This window comes from Coregonus clupeaformis, chromosome 10 (genome assembly GCF_020615455.1).
Source record: "Coregonus clupeaformis isolate EN_2021a chromosome 10, ASM2061545v1, whole genome shotgun sequence".
NCBI classification, from domain to species: domain Eukaryota; kingdom Metazoa; phylum Chordata; class Actinopteri; order Salmoniformes; family Salmonidae; genus Coregonus; species Coregonus clupeaformis.
Genome location: NC_059201.1, coordinates 27,777,502 through 27,803,033, shown reverse-complemented (window position 1 = coordinate 27,803,033; position 25,532 = coordinate 27,777,502). Strand labels below are relative to the sequence as shown.

The 25,532-nt window shown below is 43.1% G+C and overlaps 1 protein-coding gene across 9 annotated transcripts in view; it reads left to right on the top strand.

The window, feature by feature from the left end:
- Nucleotides 1-1,767: 1,767 nt before the first annotated feature.
- LOC121575844 (membrane-associated guanylate kinase, WW and PDZ domain-containing protein 1-like) overlaps nucleotides 1,768-25,532 on the top strand; it is a 196,256-nt gene continuing 172,491 nt past the window's right edge. For 8 of the 9 annotated variants that reach the window (XM_045222937.1, XM_045222936.1, XM_045222934.1 and 5 more), the window contains exon 1: nucleotides 1,769-2,558. In XM_045222937.1, the coding sequence (XP_045078872.1) occupies nucleotides 2,261-2,558 (298 nt within the window). In that variant the 5' untranslated portion in view covers nucleotides 1,769-2,260. Of the gene's footprint in view, nucleotides 2,559-25,532 lie in introns of all 9 variants that reach the window. The other variant, XM_045222938.1, reaches the window with a different exon arrangement.

Here is a 25,532-nt window from a genome sequence, read left to right as displayed (position 1 = left end):
GACGAGATCCTAAGGCCCATTGTCGTGCCATTCATCCGCCGCCAACACCTCATATTTCAGCATGATAATGCTCGGCAGCATGTCACAAGAATCTGTACACAATTCCTGGAAGCTGAAAATGTCCTAGTTCTTTCATGGCCTTCATACTCACCAGACATGTCACCCATTGAGGATGTTTGGGATGCTCTGGATCGATGTGTACAACAGCGTGTTCCAGTTCCTGCCAATATCTAGCAACTTGGCACAGCCATTGAAGAGGAGTTGGACAACAATCGACAGGCCACAATCAACAACCTGATTAACTCTATACCTATTTTTTTTTAAAGGTATTTGTGACCAACAGATTCATATCTGTATTCCCAGTCATGTAAGATAGATAGATTAGGTCCTAGTGAATTTATTTCAAATGACTGACTTACTTATATGAACTGTAACTCAGTAAAATCTTTGAAATTGTTGTATGTTGCGTTTATATTTTTGTTCAGTGTAGTTTTGGGTGGGTTTTTGGATTTTGTTTCTTTCTAGCTCTTTTTTGGTTCAGAAGAACTAGAAGTACAGTTGGTGGAGGTAACGCACCACTAATATTGGATGTCAACTGCCATTAAACCCCACCAAAGAAGTAGATTGAAATGGCGGAGCTGCAAAAAAATACATGGGAAAAATATGTAATACCTGTGAAATACACTGAACAAAAATATAAACGCAACATGTAAAATCTCAGAAATGTTCCATATACACAAAAAGCGTATTTCTCTCAGATTTTTTGCACAAATTTGTTAGCATTTGTCGTTTGCCAAGATAATCCATCCACCTGACAGGTGTGACATATCAAGAAGCTGATTAAACAGCATGATCATTACACATGTGCACCTTGTGCTGGGGACAATAAAAGGCCACTAAAATATGCAGTTTTGTCACACAACACAATCCCAATGATATCTCAAGTTTCGAGGGAGCATGCAATTGGCATGCTGACTGCAGGAATGTCCACTAGAGCTGTTGCCAGATAATTTAATGTTCCTTTCTCTACCATAAGCTGCCTCCAACGTAGTTTTAGAGAATTTGGCCAACCGGCCTCACAACCACAGACCACGTGTAACCACGCCAGCCCAGGACCTTCACATCTTCACTTGCGGGATCATCTGAGTATTTCAGAGGAGTATTTCAGTCTGTAATAAAGCCCTTTTGTGGGTAAATACTCATTCTGATTGGCTGGGCCAGCCACCCAGACAGCTGATGGGTTGGCCTGGCTGCCAAGTGGGTGGGCCTATGTCCTCCAAGGACCAACCATGGCTGCACCCCTGCCCAGTCATGTGAAATCCATAGATTAAGGCCTAATGAATTTATTTCAATTGACTGATTTCCTTATATGAACTGTAACTCAGTAAAATCTTTGAAATTGTTGCATGTTGCGTTTATATTTTTGTTCAGTATATAAAGAATTGGCCAAATAATATATTTCTATACAAATGTATGTATTACAATTAAATACATTTACAAATGTATGTCACGCATTAAAAATACACTTCAAAATGCATTAAAACTACATTATTTTGGCCAATTTGTTATATTTAACATACTGTACATCCTAAAATGCATCCACAATATATATTTTATATGTTGTTGTATCTTTCGTATGGGAGCATTAGGACCTTGCTATAGGTGTAGCCATTAGGCTATCCCTCTGGACTCCGGAGCGAAACAGGACGCATGCGCTCATTTTACTATCAGCACATCCCGATCGCTGTAACATGCAGAGTGGGATGAAATGTAACAAAACACGCGACAACGTTGTACCTGCTTAAAGGAGCCGTTGTGGTGCCACCAACCAACTCACCTATTATTCAAAGAAAAACCTTAATCGCTTTGATCTTGAACGGAAAATATTCAAAGTGTTTTTTAAAGAAGGAACTGAGAAAGGATTTGACAAGTGGAGACTGTACGTTTGTGGGACTCTGGCAGTCGCAGAAGAGATCTATAAAAAGCGTTTACTCGGCCAAGATGTTAAGAAGATGAGAAAAACAATACCTGCAAATTAAGACCAGCTGCTCAGGACGTCTGTAGAAGTGGTCCATCCGACAAGTATGGCTTGATTTTTTTTGTATGAACAATGGGCAGATTTTGACAGCAGCACTCATGCTTCAGGGAAATAAAAATAAAGTTTGCGGCGTCAGATTTTGATATTCCATTCTGAGATTCGTTTTGTTGTATATATTGTTATTAGTCGGCAAGACCACCTGTTTGGTGTGGCATATTCACCATGGCCAAAGTGATCCAAAAGAGGAATCACTGGACCACCAAAGTTAACGAGTGCGCGGTCCTCAAAGACGCTCAGAGTGACTTGAATGTGCCATTACTTGGTGGTGCAGAGAACGGAGAGTTCGCCTACATCGGACAAGTTAACGAGGATATCGTTATTTACAAAAAAGGAAAATTAACAGAGGGGGAGTTGATATTGGAAGTAGAGAACCTATCGATCTCTGGATTGCCTCTGTATGATGTACAGACAGTGATAAATAATTGCAAGGGTCCCATCAGATTGAAAACAGTCAGACAAGGTAAGAGATGACACCGAAGCAGCAACGTCTATAGCTCTTCATTCATCCATATTGAGTGATGTATGAATGTGGATGAGGCACACAAATGTTTTCCAATAATTATGTCCTCATTCATTTTCAACTTTTCAGAATCCCATTTAAGGTTTTAGTTCTATGTCAGATATACATCCTCATAAAATGAATGATCCTGCCCCAACTCCCTAATGGACATGTATCATTGCTACAGTTGTAAATGTGTATATTATTGTTTCATTCACTTGTCTTTTTTTGACCTGAACTGTTGGAGCTCGGAGCATAAGAATTTCATTGTACCCTGCCATTACATCTGCATCCCTGTGCATGTGACTAATACACTAAAGTATCTATCTATTATGTATGTTGAATTGCCCGTTCCGCCTTAAAACAACACCCACATGCCTTGCATTTCAGCATTTTACTTTTATATGATTGGAGAGTACAGATGTTGAGGGTCAAATCATATTTTGGCTGTAGACTACCCATTAGGCCTAAGGCACTTACTGATAGTTGACTACATCCCAACCTCTCTGCTCATATCCCAGCAGTAAGATATCATATGATGCAAAATGCATCATACCGGCTATATTTTGAAAGATCTACAGTACCAGTCAAAAGTTTGGACACACCTACTCATTCAAGGGTTTTTCTTTATTTTAACTATTTTCTACATTGTAGAATAATAGTGAAGACATCAAAACTATGAAATAACACATATGGAATAATGTAGTAACCAAAAAAGTGTTAAACAAATCCAAATATATTTTATATTTGAGATTCTTCAAAGTAGCCACCCTTTGCCTTGATGACAGCTTTGCACACTCTTGGCATTCTCTCAACCAGCTTCACCTGGAATGCTTTTCCAACAGTCTTGAAGGAGTTCCCACATATGCTGAGCACTTGTTTGCTGCTTTTCCTTCACTCTGCGGTCCAACTCATCCCAAACTGGGTTGAGGTCGGGGGATTGTGGAGGCCAGGTCATTTGATGCAGTACTCCATCACTCTCCTTCTTGGTCAAATAGCCCTTACACAGCCTTGAGGTGTGTTGGGTCATTGTCCTGTTGAAAAACAAATGATAGTCCCACTAAGCCCAAACCAGATGGGATGTCGTATCGCTGCAGAATGCTGTGGTAGCCATGCTGGTTAAGTGTGCCTTGAATTCTAAATAAATCACAGACAGTGTCACCAGCAAAGCACCATCACACCTCCGCCATGCTTCACGGTGGGAACCACACATGCAGAGATTATCCGTTCACCTACACTGCATCTCACAAAGACACAGCGGTTGGAACCAAAAATCTCAAATTTGGACTCCAGACCAAAGGACAGATTTCCACCGGTCTAATGTCCATTGCTTGTGTTTCTTGGCCCAAGCAAGTCTCTTCTTTTTATTGGTGTCCTTTAGTAGTGGTTTCTTTGCAGCAATTTGACCATGAAGGCCTGATTCACACAGTCTCCTCTGAACAGTTGATGTTGAGATGTGTCTGTTACTTGAACTCTGTGAAGCACTTATTTGGGCTGCAATTTCTGAGGCTGGTAACTCTAATGAACTTATCCTCTGCAGCAGAGGTAACTCTGGGTCTTCCTTTCCTGTGGCGGTCCTCATGAGAGCCAGTTTCATCATAGTGCTTGATGGTTTATGTGACTGCATTTGAAGAAACTTTTAAAGTTCTTGAAATGTTCCGTATTTACTGACCTTCATGTCTTAAAGTAATGATGGACTGTCATTTCTCTTTGCTTATTTGAGCTATTCTTGCCATAATATGGACTTGGTCTTTTACCAAATAGGGTTATCCCTTGAATGAGTAGGTGTGTCCAAACTTTTTACTGGTACTGTATATCTTAAACTTGATTGCTGACATGCAAAACATTTTGGGTCTATATCAGCAATGGACTAATGAAATGAATACCAAAAGATAGTGTTTTGGTGGAATTTTCCGATAACATCAGCAGACAAACAGCAGCTCTGGCCAGTGGGAAATGTTAATGGTCATCTTGACTCAGCCTGGCCATATTCTTTGACACAAGCCAGTGTGGCCAGAACTCAGTGTGTCTGGCAGGCTTGTAGGGATGCCCAGAGCCACAGAGATGGAGTGCCACTGTGGGATCTGACTGATTTCAAAAGTTTTCACTATGGTCCAAAGATTTTTTTAAATCACAGAAAGAGATATCTGAAAAAATAGCAAAACCATACTCTATTTTTCCACTTCTATTTGCTCTATACATCCTGAGGACAAAGGCCTACTTCACTGGCACAGATTAAGAGCCTCTTGATGGAAAACCTGTACATTAGCATGGCAGTTCCATACCTACAAATCCCAATTTAACAATGGTTCTAGTCTCCTCTGTCTATTAGGAAGACTGACAATCCTGCCCATGTTCATAAATGACTTGAGACAATTATCAGGAAGCTGGCCAATCAGCTCCCACTCCAGTCCCAGTGCTCCACCGGGCCCATTTCCAGATCCTTTCTGGAGGGAGGGAGGGAGGGAGGGAGGGAGGAAGGAACGGAGGGGATGCCATGGCGATACAGTCACATGACCATATTCCGTTTCAGGGTTTTAATAATTTATGCTGTCTGGGAATGTTCCTCCCTAATCAGGATTAATTGGGAAAATATGTTTGGCAACACGGGCCATCTGTAGCCCATGTTCAGTTTAAATGTCCTAATTTTGCGCAAAGCGTCTGTCATTTTTACACAGTTTAATGAATGAGAAGGCAATAGACTGCTGATTAGGCTATTGTCCATCAGGTGGGGAAGGTTTCTGCATCTTCACTCGAGGTCAGCGGACAGGCCGGGCATAGCATGTTTGAGTGCTGATTGAGGCATTTTAACAGCCAACAGTTTCTGTGTGCTATTGTTGTGGGAGTGATTACAGTACACACATGCACACACACACTCACAGCACTGAGCTGCCACTGTGTACTATGTGCCATTATGTGGCCATGCTGCTGTATTGACACGGTCATTAGTTCAGGGAAAATCATTAACTGGATTATGTAATTGGTCAACGTTTTGACATGCATTCCCACACTCTATACAGTGTATATTTTACAGGACTCCTGCTGTATATCACAAAGAGAGACATGTCTTTGATTGACATTTCCTATGTAATAATTTGTCTGAGGGTGTGAGGTATCCAGTCTGAACACTAAACTGTATTTGAGACGAATAGGTTTCAGATTAGATTATTATTATAATGTCCACGGTGATGATACAAATAACGGGTGTATGTATGGGTGGCTCTACTCTGGTCTACATATGACACAGTTATCTACATTTCCTCTACACCCCCCCACTTCCCATGAACACGTACACACACAGGCTACCATGGGAGTGGATTAGTGTGTCAAGGCTCCCAGAGTTAATGCATGCATGTGTTATTTAGCATGTCCTTTTGTGTGTTTGCTGTAGGATCAGTGTATGGTGCTCCATGGGACTGGGGCTTGGGCTGGGCAGACCAGGCAAATCTGACCATGCAGCCTGAAAAACGGCATGAAGGTTCAGGGGTCAGGGAGGAGGTATCAAGTGTCTGGATCATGTCAGAGGACAGTGCAGGGTAACTCCATGTGATGCTGTTTAATCACAACTCTGGGCTGGCTGACCCAGTCTCAGACACCCAGACTTAGCTTGCAGTCAGTCAGTGGGCTATTCAGCCTGGGATCAGTCAGAAGGAAAGGCAAAGCTAAACACAGTTCATTTAGACATTCAAGCTTTTTAAGCTTCACCTACATGATGTGTGGCTCGCCTGATGAACGATGCAGGCTCAGCAGATTTGAACTCGGTTGTAAATCCAGAAGGCAGAAGTTTTCCTTTTTTTAATGTGATGTGAGTATAGCTAGCTGATCTTGTGGTTTAGATTTATAGCAGTGAATTAACTGTAGGTGGTAGGTGAAGAATGTCTCTCCCTTTTGTCTTTGAATGTGGAAGTGTTTAGTAGTGGAGTAAATGGTCCGTGAAATGCTTTTGTCTCTACAAATGTACCACCGACCCTCATTATTCCACTAAAGGGGAACACACTCTTTCTCCTCTCTGAAGTTGGCGGTTGTCCTTTTCTCCTAGTGATTAGCTCAACTGGAGCCTCTTATGTTGAATGTGAATGTGAATGGCTACCCTGGAGGTTGTCCTCCTTACACACCCTGGCTGTCAGACAGAGAGAAGGGCTTGTTAATTAGCCCTGTAGACTGTAGTGCATGGCAGTGGGCTCCGGCCCTGGCCCTGTGGTTCTCAGGGCGCTGAGGAGGTTCCATTTCCCCAGGTACTGCTGGCCTTGGCGGAATGCAGAAATGTCAATGACCAGGGCCAGAGAGTGTATTCAGCATTCAGCTCAGATCTGTATTCAGCTCAGTTTCTGTATGACTCATTGTGGGTGTATGAGTGTAGGCCTATAACAATATGTGACGTAGTCAACGTATACTTGGGTTTCGATGGCGATTGTTCTCATTCATCAATGATCCAGGTTAGTTACCAAGGAAGTGGGAAAACAGTGAATGGGCTCTCAGCTGTGCTCCAGACTCTTTCTGTCTGCCTGGATGGAACGTATTGTGCCCTTGAGAACCATTTAGATCCATTCTAATTCTGAACACATGATGTTGAGAACTCCTGTCAACAGCCTCTTCGTCACCGTGGTCATTCCTCAAGAAGGATACAGACGGTGACATTCCTCCATTCCTCCAATCCTCATCCCCCTTTCCTCCTCTTTATTTCCTGTCTGAAGATGAAGTCACACACGTCTTGTTGAGTGGCTGAGATTTAGATTTGGAGCTCTGAGATATTTTTCCCAGTTCTCCGTCTTAGCTTCCCTCTCTTTACCACATCCCAAGCAAAGGATCACTTGACAAATCTACTCATAAGGCCTCTGCTTATTCCCACATTGTCAATGTGGCTGTCATATTAGCATAATCCTATATCTGGGAGGTATTTCACAGTCAGTCGTTTGCAGTACCACATTGTATATGGCGTCTAATGGCTGAGGAGTTTGGGTGTGAGCTTACTGTGAAGCCTTTGACCTCAAATCTGTCCCCTGAGCAGTGACATCAGAAGGGACTTGTATTCAACAGTCGTTCTACAAACCCACACAATATTTGTCAGACAGTTCAGTTGACCATACAAAGTTTTGATCTTCACATCCAATGCATGCAGAAATCTGATAATGTTCATGCCTGGAGCCGAGCGGAGCAGAGGGTGACGGATGCTGACATGGCAAAGCCCTCTGTCAGTTCTGCTGTTGTTTACGCTCATGAAAAGCAGCAACAGCATCGCTCCAACAGGCATACTGTTACCAGGAAATTAACTGATATGAGCTGAGGTAGATGTAAATCGTCTTGACTAGAGAACGACCGATTATCGGCCGAGCCGATATATCTGCCCGATATTAGCCTTTTCTAGTCTATCGGCTATTGGCCCTTCTCTATTGGCTTTGCCGATAGTCCCTCTACATAGCAAAGCTGCTGCTATGCCACCCGCCATTCACCGCCTGAGCCATGAGCACTGCACAGTGCCGAGGAATGGCTAGCTGGGAAAATCAGCAGCAGCAAGCTAGCTCATTCTCTAACAGAAAGGTAACAGTATTGAGAAATTGATGAATTGACACAGCGACCAAAATCGAACTCCTATTGCAAATATTAGTTTAGTTAATTCATTAGTAATAAGTTGACGTGCCTGGACATGCATGCGAGAAGCAAGTTGGCTAAGCAGAAAGCTATGTGATCTGTTAGCAAAGATTAGGATAACTAAGCCTTTCATCTGTGGTGTTAGCTAGCTAGCTATATTAGCTACTACGCTAGCTAGCTGGCCAGATAAACATGGTGCTAAGATATCAGATAGGAACTAATAGCCGATGTAGCTAGCTAACGTTGGTTTTGAACATGTACCATTTTCGGGGTCAATGCAAATAGTCCTGGTGGCCATTTGATTAATTGTTCAGCAGTCTTATGGCTTGGGGGTAGAAGCTGTTAAGGAGCCTTTTGGACCTAGACTTGGCACTCCGGTACCACTTGCCATGCGGTAGCAGAGAGAACAGTCTATGACTTGGGATGACTGGAGTCTTTGACAATTTTTAGGGCCTTCCTCTGACACCGCCTAGTATATAGGTCCTGGATGGCAGGAAGCTTGGCCCCAGTGATGTACTGCGCCTTATGGTCGGATGCCGAGTAGTTGCCATACCAGGCGGTGATGCAACTAGTCAGGATGCTCTCGATGGTGCAGCTGTATAACTTTTTGAGGATCTGGGGACCCATGCCAAATCTTTTCAGTCTCCTGAGGGGGAAAAGGCGTTGTTGTGCCCTCTTCATGACTTTCTTGGTGTGTTTGGACCATGATAGTTTGTTGGTGATGTGGACACCAAGGAACTTGAAACTCTCGACCCGCTCCACTACAGCCCCGTTGATGTGAATGGGGGCGTTCAGCCCTCCTTTTCCTGTAGTCCACGATCATCTCCTTTGTCTTGCTCACGTTGAGGGAGAGGTTGTTGACCTGGCACCACACTGCCAGGTTTCTGACCTCCTCCCTATAGGCTATAGGCTGTTAGCTATTTACTGGTGTGCTGATCTGACCAGCAACAATCGTATCCGTAAATTGACAATTGATAGTTGGATTAGATGATTGTCGTAATAGGGAAAGAAGTGTTTTAAAATTCCTAAATAAAGGTTGGCAATTGGTTTAGCTACCTAAGAATCTTCCTGCATGTTTATGGCCCAAGAAAGCTGTAGATCAGCGCACGTGTGTGTGCGCGTTCTCACTTCTCAAACTATGGGCAGATTTGAGTCATTCAGACAAAATGTGCATTGTTGTTTCATCTTTTTTCCTACCCTCGCTCTCCTTGTTAGATATTATGCACATTTATGGCTTGGTAGCAAATGTCATCACCATTGAACTAGTTCTCGTAGTACCAGTAAACAGCAGCAAGTGATATGAGCGATGGAGGGAGATGTGAAAGGGAGCGGAGTTACAGCCTCACTCGATCCAATCGTAGCAGTAGGATCAAGTTACAACCCGCCCATTTCTTGACAGATAGTTGAACTAGCCAATTGAGTTGTTTTGAATTTCATCCTGGCAGCTGAGTTGTTCAGAGATGCATCCTGACAGCAATTAAAACAACGTTTTCCCGATCACAGAAAATGACAAAAAATACTTGTTTCATAAGCATCCGTGATCACAAATCATGATGTTGGACCCATTTGCTTTGAATAGATGTTATTTCATATTATTTTATGATGTCCTTCCATACAGGTGTGACATGCTGGAGTGATGCTTCTATGCAAATGTTGATTAGTAAGCTAATACAGTAAGTACCAAATGGAAGGCAAACAGATTTTTTGTCATCTGTAACACCATAGACTCCTGTTCAGCCAAAACAAGCTCAATAATTAAATGCAAGCACACGCTCCTATTGAATATGCATTCAACTGTATTGTGAGTAGGCTTATGCCTACTTAATTTACCCAGTTTATCAAGAGATTTAACATTCAAATACAGTTATTACCATTATGTTGTTATGTAGTTAGATTGTTTTTATCAAAGTCAAATGTATTGTTTGATTTTAAAATTAGCTGTCTCTGGGAAATTTAGTCATCCAAATTTTCAAATGTAATGATATTGACTATATCGGCTTAAAATGTCAGCCATCGGCTGCAACTGACTAGGTATCCCCTTTCCTTTTCCTAAAAAATCCATATCGGTCGTTCTCTAGTCCTGGCAGCATGGACGTCAGCATTGAGTACGTTTACATGAACAGTAATAATTCAATATTAAACAGATTATGGCAGTAGGCAGATTATGCAATAGTCATTTAAACACCTTTATCTGCTTATCTTAATCGGCGTGAGATCAATCATGCATAGGCACAAATCTCTGCGTAAACCATGCGTTGGATCATTTCCACGCGAGGTGTGAGATTTATCAATATGAAAGTTTGCTTGAGAGTGTTGGTAAATTTACACACAGCCATGACCATGCGTATGCACAGTGCCAAGTGGTAGAATAAGGGAACTGCTTGTCGAGCAAAGAATGGGGAAAATACACTTAATGTACAAAGCACCTTTCCATGACATAGACGGACCAGGTGAGTCCAGGTGAAAGCTATGATCCCTTATTGATGTCACCTGTTAAATCAACTTCAATCAGTGCCTTTGAACGGGGTATGGTAGTAGGTGCCGGGCGCACCGGTTTGAGTGTGTCAAGAACTGCAACAGTGCTGAGTTTTTCACGCTCAACAGTTTCCCATTTGTATCAAGAATGGTCCACCACCCAAAGGACATCCAGCCAACTTGACACAACTGTGGGAGGCATTGGAGTCAACATGGGCCAGCATCCCTGTGGAACGCTTTCGACACCTTGTAGAGTCCATGCCCTCAACGAATTGAGTCTGGTCTGAGGGCAAAGGGGGTGCAAGTTAATATTAGGAAAGTGTTGAAAATGTGTGAAATTGTGAAAGTAGTAAATAATAGTTTTTTCGATTTAATTGTATTCCCATTGTAAATTCATGCAACTATCTTGACAGGCTATATAGTGTGTTCGGAAAGTATTCAGAACGCTTAACTTTTTCCACATTTTGTTGCGTTACAGCCTTATTCTAAAATTGATTAAATTGTTGTTTTTTTCATCAATCTACACACAATACCCAATAATGTCAAAGAAAAAACAGGTGTATAGAATTCATTGCAAAAATTGAAATATCTCATTTACATAAGTATTCAGATCCTCTCAAGCTCTGTCAGGTTGGATGGGGAGCGTTGCTGCACATCTATTTTCAGGTCTCTCCAGAGATTGAACGGGTTCAAGTCCGGGCTCTGGCTGGGCTACTCAAGGACATTCAGAGACTTGTACCGAAGCCACTCCTGCGTTGTCTTGGCTGTGCTTAGGGTCATTGTCCTGTTGGAAGGTGAACCTTCGCCCCAGTCTGAGGTCCTGAGCGCTCCCACCTTTATTTTCTTTACCTTTTAATTACGCTTAGACCAGCACAGCGCCCTGGAGTCTGATTACACAAATCTCATTAGCTTCCGCTGGTCATCCTCCCATCACACACTCACACATTTCTTGGGGATTTGAGGACAGGCCAGTCCCAATTTTAGAGGATTATATAAACGTTGTGTTTTCCACAATAGCCAGCAGACTGCACACACTCTGGGGTCCTGTGTTTCTGTGTTTGGTCTGGCATGGCACACATACCAGAGGAATCACCAGGGCACTACTCTGGTATGCTCATTGCTGTCCCATTCTCTTTCTTAATCCACCTTCTCGCTTCGTCTACTCTGTCTCTTCATCTTTTCTTTTGCCCCTCCATTCCCTCTCAATCTATTATCTTCTCTCTCTTTGTTATCTGAGTGTGTGTGAATTGTAGAGCCTCACAATAAGGGGGTTGGTCTAAGATCACTGTGAACTAACTTGGGCTTATTTGTCTGAACCCTTTTCCCAATGTTTACTCATGAAAAGAAACAAACTATAAGGATCTTCATGGGAGTTATGGATTAGTGTGTGTTTCACATGGCATTGTAGTAAGTACCATCAGTACTGACACTTGTTTGTCACTATAGATTGGAGGGAGGTTGACAAAAGGAAATAGATTTGGATAATGAGAACCAGATGGGATGCAAACATGTGTTTTACAATCTAAGTAACATAGTAAAAAAATCTCCATCAAAATCCATCATTTTAAGATAGAGATTTTTTTCATTGGTGGCATCTCAATCCACCGCATCCGCCTATGTCGGCCTTCAGGATCTGCAGTGGAAGGTGGCCGAGCTACAGCAGTGTTTGTCAGACCATGAGACATCCCAAAAATCGGTATTCTCACAAAAACATCTGTGGTGTACAAACCATTATGACCACCCTATGGAAAGGAGAGACTCTCACGAACACGATGGTGTTCTCCATTTTGCTCTACGACCCGTCTGAAGGTAACCCATACTAACGGATGAAGGTAGTTTTGTGGCCAAAAAAATAAGGGGTTAAATATGTGTACAAAAAAATCTAGTCTGACTACACACACTGGTGTTGTACGGGTGGACCCCTGTCGACACACGCTGGTCTCCATGGTACCTTGTAGCTCATTGGAGCAATGCTCAGAGTGTGTGTGGAACTATGTTTCAAGCAGACCAACATAGTCCTTGTGCCCAAGAATGCCAAAGTAACCTGTCTAAATAACTATCACCCCGTAGCACTCATATCTGTAGCCATGAAATGGTTTGAGGAACACATATGTGAGAATGCTGTTCATTGACTACAGCTCAGTGTTCAACACCATAATGCCCTCCAAGCTCATCACTAAGCTAAGGACCCTGGGACTGAACACCTCCCTCTGCAACTGGATCCTGGACTTCCTGTCCGGCCACCCCCAGATGGTGAGGGTAGGCAACAACACATCCGCCACGCTGATCCTCAACACGGGGACCCCTCAGGGGTGCGTGCTTATTCCCTTCCTATACTCCCTGTTCACCCACGACTGCATGGCCGTGCATGACTCCAACACCATCGTTAAGTTTGCAGACGACACAACGGTGGTAGGCCTGATCACCGATGACGATGAGAAAGCCTATAGGGAGGAGGTCAGAGACCTGGCATCCAGGACCTCTATACCAGGCGGTGTCAGAGGAAGGCCCAAAAAATTGTCAGACTCCAGCCACCTAAGTAATAGACTGTTCTCTCTGCTACTGCACTGCAAGCGATACCGGAGCGCCAAGTCTGGGACCAAGTCTGGGACCCCTAAGGAGACTGAAAAGATTTGGCATGGGTCCTCAGATCCTCAAAAAGTTATACAGCTGCACCATCGAGAGCATCCTAACTGGTTGCATCACTGCCTGGTATGGCGACTGCTCGGCCTCCGACCGCAAGGCACTACAGAGGGTAGTGCGTACGGCCCAGTACATCACTGGGGCCAATCTTCCTGCCATCCTGGACCTTTATACCAGGCGGTGTCAGAGGAAGGCCCTAGAAATTGTCAAAGACTCCAGCCACCCTAGTCATAGACTGTTCTCTCTGCTACTGCACGGCAAGCGATACCGGAGCGCCATGTCTGGGACCAAAAGGCTACTGAACAGTTGATCAAATGGCTACCCGGACTATTTTCATTGACCCCCCCCTTTTTGTTTTGCACTGACTTTCTTGCGCTGTCTCTACCCACACACACACACATACTACACTGACACACACACACACACTACATACGCTCACACACTCAAAACACACACACACACATGCAAATTAATGTCACACATACACTCACACATAGACACACTTTCACACTATCTATCCTGATTGCCTAGTCACTTTTACCCCTACCTACATGTACATTTTACCTCAACTACCTCACACCCCTACACATTGACTAGGTACCGGTACTCCTTGTATATAGCCTCGTCATTGTTCTTTTGTTACTATTTTCTTTTTTTTCTTTAGCAATTCCTTTCTTACTTTTCAACTCCGCATTGTTGGGAAAAGTCTCGTAAGTAAGCATTTCACTGAAAAGTCCACACCTGTTGTATTAGGCGCATGTGACAAATACAATTTGGTTTGTGTGTGTGCCTGTCTGTGTTTGCATGCTGTTCACGGTCTTCCCAACGGCAGCAAAGCTGTGTTCTTCTGTCTTTTCTAGCATGGCCAGATAGTTAGCAGCAGCTCAGATAGTGCTGTGATCTGATTGGCAGTGATGATGGACGTCTGTTTCAGTGACGAATCCCGATAGGAGCGGAGGAGTGGAGGAATGGTGCAGATGCCATGGGTCAGGGCTGAAGGCGTCCCCGATGTGACATGTGCTGTTCACTCTGTCCCTTTCGATCAATCACTCTTCTCCTCCCTCAGCCAGTCACGCCAGGAAAACAGCTCCCCTTCACAATGTGCCACCCTCCCCTGCCAGTGTCTCCACACACACCAGCCACCTCCTTTCTAAGGGAATATTTGGTGCCATTGGCTATGAATGTTTTTCTCAAGGTTCTTTGCCCTCTGCCTAAAAAACATATAAAATTAGGTGAAACATTGTGCCGTGCTCTCTAAGAGAGCAGTAGCCCTCTCTCCTCCCTCACAGTACAGTACCTCACCATACACATACCCCTATAAAAGCCCTATGGAAACAATGATGTTATGGCCATGACAGGAGTTCTCATTCGCATGCATTTATTTGTGCTCTTAGTTTCTCCCTGACTAACCAGCAGAGAGACTGACGAGCTGAATTTAACAAACTGTGTGAAGCTGAGGCTCATGACCAATCACACGCTATTCTGAATGCTTTAATGTGAGGATTTGTTTTTAGCTATGTGTTAGTTAAAATGATAATGCACGGAGTGGGGATCTGTTGGCTGGCTCTGGAATTCCATCACCAAAATTGCCACACTGCCACTCCTATCGTAGGCCTCTCTTTGAGTGTTCAAATCCACACACACTCACACACGCACAGACCCACACACATACGCACGTACACACACAGCGCTACTCCCATTATCTCTATCACTCTGCAGTGGAATGCTTTATATATGTATGGGAGGAGGAGGGCTGGAGTTGCCTGCTCAGAACATGGCTGTTTTTCTCTCCCTGCAGGTCTCGGTTGTCTGTCAGCCACCGCTTTTTAAAGGGACTGGCCTGTTTAGGGTTGTCTTTAGGTTTGGTTTTGCTTCTCATGGTGTGGATAAGTGATGACACTACTACTATACTGTGTCTGCTAGCAGTGATTGTGATGGAGAAGGCATCGCAAACTGATTCTCCACATCTTTGGCTTGTCCATCTCTATTAACTTTCAGTTTGATAAACTCCCCAGCTTAGAGTCCAAACAAAAACCATTGATTTTAAAGATTAACAACCCATACAACTCTATGCACAAGGACTATTTTTAACAATTTTACTGATAACTTTACAAAAATACATTTACTGGAAGAACTGTGTAGTTGCAAAGTTTGGTTACAGAAATTTGGTAAAATCTCCCTCAGTTTGTGTCCACGTTTTCCAAGAACTCTGTTAAATATCTGCTCCGAATTAAGATTCAACGATGTCTGCAGAAAGAATGAGGCGTCAGCTGAGGCATTACACATTGACTTTGAAAAAATCTGTTTTGGTTATTTGCTTACTACAGTAAGTGAAGTGGATTTACACCCGGTAACAGATTTGTGGTAATGGAATTTCATCATGAGTCCAGGATCTGTACTACACAGAAATGTATAATTATGGATATGAATGTCATGCTCTTCATGCAGATGTATCCTGAATAGGTACACAAAGTACACCACAGTATACAGTCATGGTCAAACGTTTTGAGAATGACACAAGTATTGGTCTTCACAAAGTTCGCTGCTTCAGTGTTATGAGATATTTTTGTCAGATGTTACTATGTTATACTGAAGTATAATTACAAGCATTCCATAAGTGTCAAAGGCTTTTATTGACAATTACATTAAGTTTATGCAAAGAGTCAATATTTGCAGTGTGACCCTTCTTTTTCAAGACCTCTGCAATCCGCCCTGGCATGCTGTCAATTAACTTCTGGGCCACATCCTGACTGATGGCAGCCCATTCTTGCATAATCAATGCTTGGAGTTTGTCAGAATTTGTGGGTTTTTGTTTGTCCACCCGCCTCTTGAGGATCGACCACAAGTTCTCAATGGGATTAAGGTCTGGGGAGTTTCCTAGCCATGGACCCAAAATGTCGATGTTTTGTTCCCCGAGCCACTTAGTTATCACTTTTGCCTTATGGCAAGGTGCTCCATCATGCTGGAAAAGGCATTGGTCGTCACCAAACTGTTCTTGGATGGTAGGGAGGATGTGTTGGTACCATTCTTTATTCATGGCTGTGTTCTAAGCCAAAATTGTGAGTGAGCCCACTCCCTTAGCTGAGAAGCAACCCCACACATGAATGGTCTCAGGATGTGTTACTGTTGGCATGACACAGGACTGATGGTAGCGCTGACCTTGTCTTCTCCGGACAAGGTGTTTTCAGGATGCCCCAAACAATCGGAAAGGAAATTCATCAGAGAAAATGACTTTACCCCAGTCCTCAGCAGTCCAATCCCTGTACCTTTTGCAGAATATCAGTCTGTCCCTGATGTTTTTCCTGGAGAGAAGTGACTTCTTTGCTGCCCTTCTTGACACCAGGCCATCCTCCAAAAGTCTTTGCCTCACTGTGTGTGCAGATACACTCGCACCTGCCTGCTGCCATTCCTGAGCAAGCTCTGCACTGGTGGTGCCCCGATCCCGCAGCTGAATGAACTTTAGGAGAAGGTCCTGGCGCTTGCTGGACTTTCTTGGGCGCCCTGACGCCTTCTTCACAACAATTGAACCTCTCTCCTTGAAGTTCTTGATGATCCGATAAATGGTTGATTTAGGTGCAATCTTACTAGCAGCAATATCCTTGCCTGTGAAGCCCTTTTTGTGCAAAGCAATGATGACGGCACGTGTTTCCTTGCAGGTAACCATGGTTAACAGAGGAAGAATAAAGATTTCACGCACCACCCTCCTCTTAAAGCTTCAAGTGTGTTATTCTAACTCAATCAGCATGACAGAGGGATCTCCAGCCGTGTCCTCATCAACACTCTCACCTGTGTTAACGAGAGAATCACTGACATGATGGCAGCTGGTCCTTTTGTGGCAGGGCTGAAATGCAGTGGAAATGTTTTGGGGGGATTAAGTTCATTTTCGTGGCTAAGAGGGACTTTGCAATGAATTGCAATTCATCGGATCACTCTTCATGACATTCTGGAGTATATGCAAATTGCCATCATCAAAACTGAGGCAGAAGACTTTGTGAAAATTAGTATTTGTGTCAATCTCAAAACATTTGACCACGTCTGTAGACACACCTACTCATTCAAGGGTTTTTCTTTATTTTGACTATTTTCTACATTGTAGCATAATAGTGAAGACATCAACACTATGAAATAACACATATGGAATCATGTAGTAACCAAAAAAGTGTTAAACAAATCAACATGTATTTGAGATTCTTCAAAGTAGCCACCCTTTGCCTTGATGACAGCTTTGCACACTCTTTGCATTCTCTCAACCAGCTTCACCTGGAATGCTTTTCCAACAGTCTTGAAGGAGTTCCCACATATGCTGAGACTTGTTTGCTGCTTTTCCTTCACTCTACAGTCCAACTCATCCCAAACTATCTCAATTGGGTTGAGGTCAGGTGATTGTGGAGGCCAAGTCATCTAAGGCAGCACTCCATCACTCTCCTTCTTGGTCAAATAGCCCTTACACGGCCTGGAGGTGTGTTGGGTCATTGTCCTGTTGAAAAACAAATGATAATCCCACTAAGCGCAAACCAGATGGGATGGCGTATTGCTGATGAATGCTGTGGTAGCCATGCTGGTTAAGTGTGCCTTGAATTCTAAATAAATCACTGACCGTGTCACCAGCAAAGCACCCCCACACCATCACACCACCTCCTCCATGCTTCACAGTGGGAACCACACATGCGGAGATCATCCATTCACCTACTCTGCGTCTCACAAATACACGGCGGTTGGAACCAAAAATCTCAAATTTGGACGCATCAGATTTCCACCGGTCTAATGTCCATTGCTCGTGTATCTTGGCCCAAGCAAGTCTCTTCTTATTGATGTCCTTTAGTAGTGGTTTCTTTGCAGCAATTAGACCGTGAAGGCCTGATTCACGCAGTCTCCTGTTGATGTTGAGATGTGTCTGTTAGTTGAACTCTGTGAAGCATTTATTTGGGCTGCAATCTGAGGTGCAGTTAACTCTAATGAACTTATCCTCTGCAGCAGAGGTAACTCTGGGTCTTCCTTTCCTGTGGCGGTCCTCATGAGAGCCAGTTTCATCACAGCGCTTGATGGTTTTTGCGACTGCACTTGAGAGACTTTCAAAGTTCTTGAAATGTTCTGTATTAACTGACCTTCATGTCTTAAAGGAATGATGGACTGTCGTTTCTCTTTGCTTATTTGAGCTGTTCTTGCCCTAATATGAACTTGGTCTTTTACCAAATAGGGCTATCTTCTGTATACCACCCCTACCTTGTCACAGCACAACTGATTAGCTCAAACGCATTAAGAAGGAAAGAAATTCCATAAATTAACTTTTAACAAGGCACACCTGTTAATTGAAATGCATTCCAGGTGAAGCTGGTTGAGAGAATGCCAAGAGTGTGCAAAGCTGTCATCAAGGCAAAGGGTGGCGACTTTGAAGAATCTCAATTATAAAATATGCTTTGATTTGTTAATGCTTTTTTAGTTACTACATGATGCCATCTGTGTTATTTCATAGTTTTGATGTCTTCTCTATTGTTCTACAATGTAGAAAATAGTAAAAATAAAGAAAAACCCTTGAATGATTATGTGTGTCAACTTTTGACTGGTACTGTATATACAGTGTGGGAAAAAAGTATTTGATCCCCTGCTGATTTTGTACGTTTGCCTACTGACAAAGAAATGATCAGTCTATAATTTTTATGGTTGGTTGATTTGAACAATGAGAGACAGAATAACAACAAAAAAATCCAGAAAAACGCATGTCAAAAATGTTGTAAATTGATTTGCATTTTAATGAGGGAAATAAGTATTTCACCCCCTCTCAATCAGAGAGATTTCTGGCTCACAGGTCTCTTTTATACAGGTAACAAGCTGAGATTAGGAGCACACTCTTAAAGGGAGTGCTCCTAATCTCAGTTTGTTACCTGTATAAAAGACACCTGTCCACAGAAGCAATCAATCAATCAGATTCCAAACTCTCCACCATGGCCAAGGCCAAAGAGCTCTCCAAGGATGTCACGGACAAGATTGTAGATCTACACAAGGCTGGAAAGGGCTACAAGACCATCGCCAAGCAGCTTGGTGAGAAGGTGCCAACAGTTGGTGCGATTATTCGTAAATGGAAGAAACATAAAATAACTGTCAATCTCCCTCGGCCTGGGGCTCCATACAAGATCTCACCTCGTGGAGTTGCAATGATCATGAGAACGGTGAGTAATCAGCCCAGAACTACACGGGAGGATTTTGTCAATGATCTCAAGGCAGCTGGGACCATAGTCACCAAGAAAACAATTGGTAACACACTACGCCATGAAGGACTGAAATCCTGCAGCGCCCGCAAGGTCCCCCTGCTCAAGAAAGCACATATACAGGCCCGTTTGAAGTTTGCCAATGAACATCTGAATGATTCAGAGGAGAACTGGGTGAAAGGGTTGTGGTCAGATGAGACCAAGATCGAGCTCTTTGGCATCAACTCAACTCGCCGTGTTTGGAGGAGGAGGAATGCTGCCTATGACCCCAAGAACACCATCCCCACCGTCAAACATGGAGGTGGAAACATTATGCTTTGGGGGTGTTTTTCTGCTAAGGGGACAGGACAACTTCACCGCATCAAAGTGACGATGGACGGGGCCATGTGCCGTCAAATCTTGGGTGAGAACCTCCTTCCCTCAGCCAGGCATTGAAAATGGGTCGTGGATGGGTATTCCAGCATGACAATGACCCAAAACACACGGCCAAGGCAACAAAGGAGTGGCTCAAGAAGAAGCACATTAAGGTCCTGGAGTGGCCTAGCCAGTCTCCAGACCTTAATCCCATAGAAAATCTGTGGAGGGAGCTGAAGGTTCGAGTTGCCAAACGTCAGCCTCGAAATCTTAATGACTTGGAGAAGGTCTGCAAAGAGGAGTGGGACGAAATCCCTCCTGAGATGTGTGCAAACCTGGTGGCCAACTACAAGAAATGTCTGACCTCTGGGATTGCCAACAAGGGTTTTGCCACCAAGTACTAAGTCATGTTTTGCAGAGGGGTCAAATACTTATTTCCCTCATTTAAATGCAAATCAATTTATAACATTTTTGACATGCATTTTTCTGGATTTTTTTGTTGTTATTCTGTCTCTCACTGTTCAAATAAACCTACCATTAAAATTATAGACCGATCATAATAATATGCCATTTAGCAGATGCTTTTATCCAATGCGACTTACAGTCATGCGTGCATACATTTTTGTGTATGGGTGGTCCCGGGGATCGAACCCACTACCCTGGCGTTACAAGCGCTGTGCTCTACCTTATACTAAAATTTATTAAATCAATTACAAATCCTTAGCGATCTACACACAATACCCCATACCCCATGACAAATCGAAAACAGGTTTTTAGAAATGTTTGCAAATGTACAAAAAAGAAATAAAAGGAATGTTATTTACATAAGTATTCAGACCCTTTACTTTGAGACTCGAAATTGAGCTCAAGTGCATCCAATTTCCACTGATCATCCTTGAGATGCTTCTACAACTTGATTGTCCACCTGTGGTAACTTCAATTGATTGGACATGATTTGGAAAGTCACACACCTGTCTATATAAGGTCCCACAGTTGACAGTACATGTCATAGCAAAAACGAAGTCATGAGGTCGAAGGAATTGTCCGTAGAGCTCTGAGACAGGATTGTGTCGAGGCACAGATCTGGGTAAGGGTAACAAAGAATGTCTGCAGCATTGAAGGTCCCCAAGAACAGTGGCCTCCATCCTTCTTAAATGGAAGAAGTTTGGATCCACCAAGACTCTTCCTAGAGCTGGCTGCCAGGCAAAACTGAGCAATCAGGGGAGAAAGGCCTTGGTCAGGGAGGTGACCAAGAACTCGATGGTCACTCTGACAGAGCTCCAGAGTTCCTCTGTGGAGATGGGAGAACCTTCCAGAAGGACAACCATCTCTGCAGCACTCAACCTATCAGGCCTTTATGGTACAGTGGCCAGACGGAAGCCACTCCTCAGTAAAAGTCACATGACAGCCCGCTTGAGTGCCAAAAGGCACCTAAAGACTCTCAGACCATGAGGAACAAGATTATCTTGTCTGATGAAACCAAGATTGAACTGTTTGGCCTGAATGCCAAGTGTCACGTCTGGAGGAAACCTGGCACCATCCCTACGGTGAAGCATGTTGGTGGCAGTATCATGTTGTGGGGATGTTTCTCAGCGGCAGGGACTGGGAGACTAGTCAGGATCGAGGCAAAGATGAACGGAGCAAAGTACAGAGAGATCCTTGATGAAAACCTGCTCCAGAGCGCTCAGGACCTCAGACAACATAATGACCATCGTTATGTTTGGAGGAAAAAGGGGGTGCTTGCAAGCCGAAGAACACCATCCCAACCGTGAAGTACCGGGGTGGCAGCATCATGCTGTGGGGGTGCTTTGCTGCAGCAGGGACTGGTGCACTTCACAAAATAGTTGGCATAGGAAGGAAAATTATGTGGATATATTGAAGCAACATCTCAAGACATCAGTCAGGAAGTTAAAGATTGGTCGCAAATGGGTCTTCCAAATGGACAATGACCCCAAGCATACTTCCAAAGTTGTGGCAAAATGGCTTAAGGACAACAAAGTCAAGGTATTGGAGTGGCCATCACAAAGCCCTGACCTCAATCCTATAGAAAATGTGTGTGCAGAACTGAAAAAGCGTGTGCGAGCAAGGAGGCCTACATACCTGACTCAGTTACACCAGTTCTGTCAGGGGGAATGGGCCAAAATTCACCCTACTTATTGTGGGAAGATTGTGGAAGGCTACCCGAAATGTTTGACCCAAGTTAAACAATTTAAAGGCAATGCTACCAAATACTTATTGAGTGTATGTAAACTTCTGACCTAAAACAGGGAATCTTTACTAGGATTAAATGTCAGGAATTGTGAAAAACTGAGTTTAAATGTATTTGGCTAAGGTGTATGTAAACATCCGACTTCAACTGTGATATATATATATATATATATATATATATATATATATATATATATATATATATATATATATATATATATATATATATATATACACACACACACAGTGAGGGGAAAAAAGTATTTGATCCCCTGCTGATTTTGTACGTTTGCCCACTGATAAAGACATGATCTGTCTATAATTTCTCCTCTGAATCATTCAGATGTTCTTTGGCAAACTTCAGACGGGCCTGTATATGTGCTTTCTTGAGCAGGGGGACCTTGCGGGCGCTGCAGGATTTCAGTCCTTCACGGCGTAGTGTGTTACCAATTGTTTTCTTGGTGACTATGGTCCCAGCTGCCTTGACGTCATTGACAAGATCCTCCCGTGTAGTTCTGGGCTGATTCCTCACCGTTCTCATGATCATTGCAACTCCACGAGGTGAGAACTTGCATGGAGCCCCAGGCCGAGGGAGATTTACAGTTATTTTGTGTTTCTTCCATTTGCGAATAATCGCACCAACTGTTGTCACCTTCTCACCAAGCTGCTTGGCGATGGTCTTGTAGCCCATTCCAGCCTTGTGTAGGTCTACAATCTTGTCCCTGACATCCTTGGAGAGCTCTTTGGTCTTGGACATGGTGGAGAGTTTGGAATCTGATTGATTGATTGCTTCTGTGGACAGGTGTCTTTTATACAGGTAACAAGCTGAGATTAGGAGCACTCCCTTTAAGAGTGTGCTCCTAATCTCAGCTCGTTACCTATATAAAAGACACCTGGGAGCCAGAAATCTTTCTGATTGAGAGGGGGTCAAATACTTATTTCCCTCATTAAAATGCAAATCAATTTATAACATTTTTGACATGCGTTTTTCTGGATTTCTTTGTTGTTATTCTGTCTCTCATTGTTCAAATCAACCAACCATAAAAATTATAGACTGATCATTTCTTTGTCAGTAGGCAAACGTACAAAATCAGCAGGGGATCAAATACTTTTTTCCCTCACTGTAGGTTTTTGGTATCGGCAGAAAAATTTATCCAAAACGAAATGTAAGTGTTGATATTAGTTGGCAGGGGTCTTTATTTCAACATTACTGTGTTTTGATTTCTAATACCTTTTTTTTTAGACTTTTTCTGATTTCTATGACCCCAATTCCATCCGTTTGACCAGAAATAAAAGCCTTTGCTTATTCAACATTTGTAGGATGGGAAATCGTTGAAAAATGTATATATTTAATATAATTTCTAAAAAATTAAATAGACTCTTAGCTTTCATTTGACACTCAATTTGATATGCTGCTATGATCTTCCCATTTGTGCACTTGGGTCCTTTTACATGGAAATGACCACATACATTTTATTTTCTTTACAGAACATTCTTCCAATAGCCTACCAGCCCCTTCCCAACCCTAAGCTCAGAGTAGATAAGGTGGGAGTACTGTACGTCTTTAAGGAGCGCTCTGCTGGTAGTCACCACGTTTGTTTAGACTAATACTGAAGCGTTCACTGATTGTTAAACCTCATAGAATCTAGACGTCCGGGTCTAGAATTGGATCTCTTAGCCAAGCGCATCATCTGAGCAGCGATGTGTAGGATCAGCAAGCTTTTTCAAATGGACCTCTCTCTCTCTCTGCCCAGGCCTTAGGCGAATGAAGTCCCCACTCAATGCACATACACAAGAGGTGACAGCTCCTATACCTGTGATATATTGCCCCAATCTGTGTAATACTACATAGAGAATAGGCTCTCTGATATGCTAAAGAGTCATTGGTAATAAGAGGGAGATTTCTAGTGAATCCAGGCAGACGGACGGTACTCCCTGTCCTCAGGCTGCAAACTGGCTTCTAATCAATTAAGGAAGAAATCTAATTTCCGCTCCAGTCTCTTAGAGCTGCTCTGGCAGTCTCTTTTTATTACATGCCAGCATGGCTGAAAATATTTTTGGTATCTCAGATTGTTCTTGCAATTCTCACATAGAAACTTAATTGGGGGGAATAATGTTTGATATGCTTTTGACATTTATAACACAAACAATTTGAGAAATCCATGATGAAAGTGACCATTTAAGGCCCTTTTTAGACCTTTATGCCTCCTGTAAGACCCAATGATGCAGACAACAACTTGGTGTCATTATGCTCCTAATGGTGTGCTCTAAAATATGGAGTATCGCAACATTCAGAAATACAATTTTACACATTAATTTATTAAACATTCAAACTATTAATATCTCAAAAGTACCCTTTATGATTTTGTACAATTTTAGACATTATTTTAAACATTATTCTCTACAATACATCACATTTCCAGAGTGGGCTCTCCCCCCAACCCCCCTTCTTTCTCTAAGGCCCTTTTATGATTGAGCACCACATCCTGTGTGTCATTTCCTGAAGCCTTTGTGGTGCTCTCCAAGCAGAGTGTTTGAAATAACCTGTCTTGTCAGTTGGTTTTGAAGAATGCTGTTGGTTGATTTCGAAGAATGTGGATCTGGATAATAAACAGCTTGTGTTATAATATAGTAATTTTGATATGTTCATCGTCTCAGCCTGTAGTGTGAAGGTCTGAGTAACAGATGGGAGACTCCTGCCTGTATGGCTGACCTGTACTGGCACCAGTTTGGGAATGCCTTAGATAGCTATGCTCTAACTGTCACCTCTGTGTTGTGTTTGTGTGTGTGCTGACACCGATAAACCTGTTCCCAGGTATAGCAGAGCCAGTCAGACACGTTAGGGCGAAACTGCTGCATACCATCGTTGCACCTGTCAACAGGTGAAGGGATGTGGCTCTCAGCGGAGGGCCGGCTGACAGGTGGGCAGAGCTAAACTCTGAGGCCCAGCGGTTGAGGAAGTGTTACGACACCGCCTACGTTTTTCTGTCTTTTGTAAATGTTGCCTCCCTTTGAATCGGAAAATATTCAGACCCCTTGACTTTTTCCACATTTCATTACGTTACAGCCTTATTCTAAAATTGATTAAATTGTGTTTTTCCCTCATCAATCTACACACAATACCCCATGATGACGAAGAAATAACAGTTTTTAGAAATTTTTGCAAATGTATAAAAATAAAAAACTGAAACATCACATTTACATAAGTATTCAGAACCTTAACTCAGCACTTTGTTGAAGCGCCTTTGGCAGCAATTACAGCATCAAGTGTTCTTGGGTATGACGCTACAAGCTTGGCACACCTGTATTACTCCCGAGTGGCACAGTGGTCTAAGGCACTGCATTGCAGTGCTAGATGGCCACTAGAGATCCTGGTTCGAATCCAGGCTCTGTCGCAGCCGGCCTCAACCGGGAGACCCATGGGGCACAATTGGCCCAGGGTTGGGGAGGGAATGGCCGG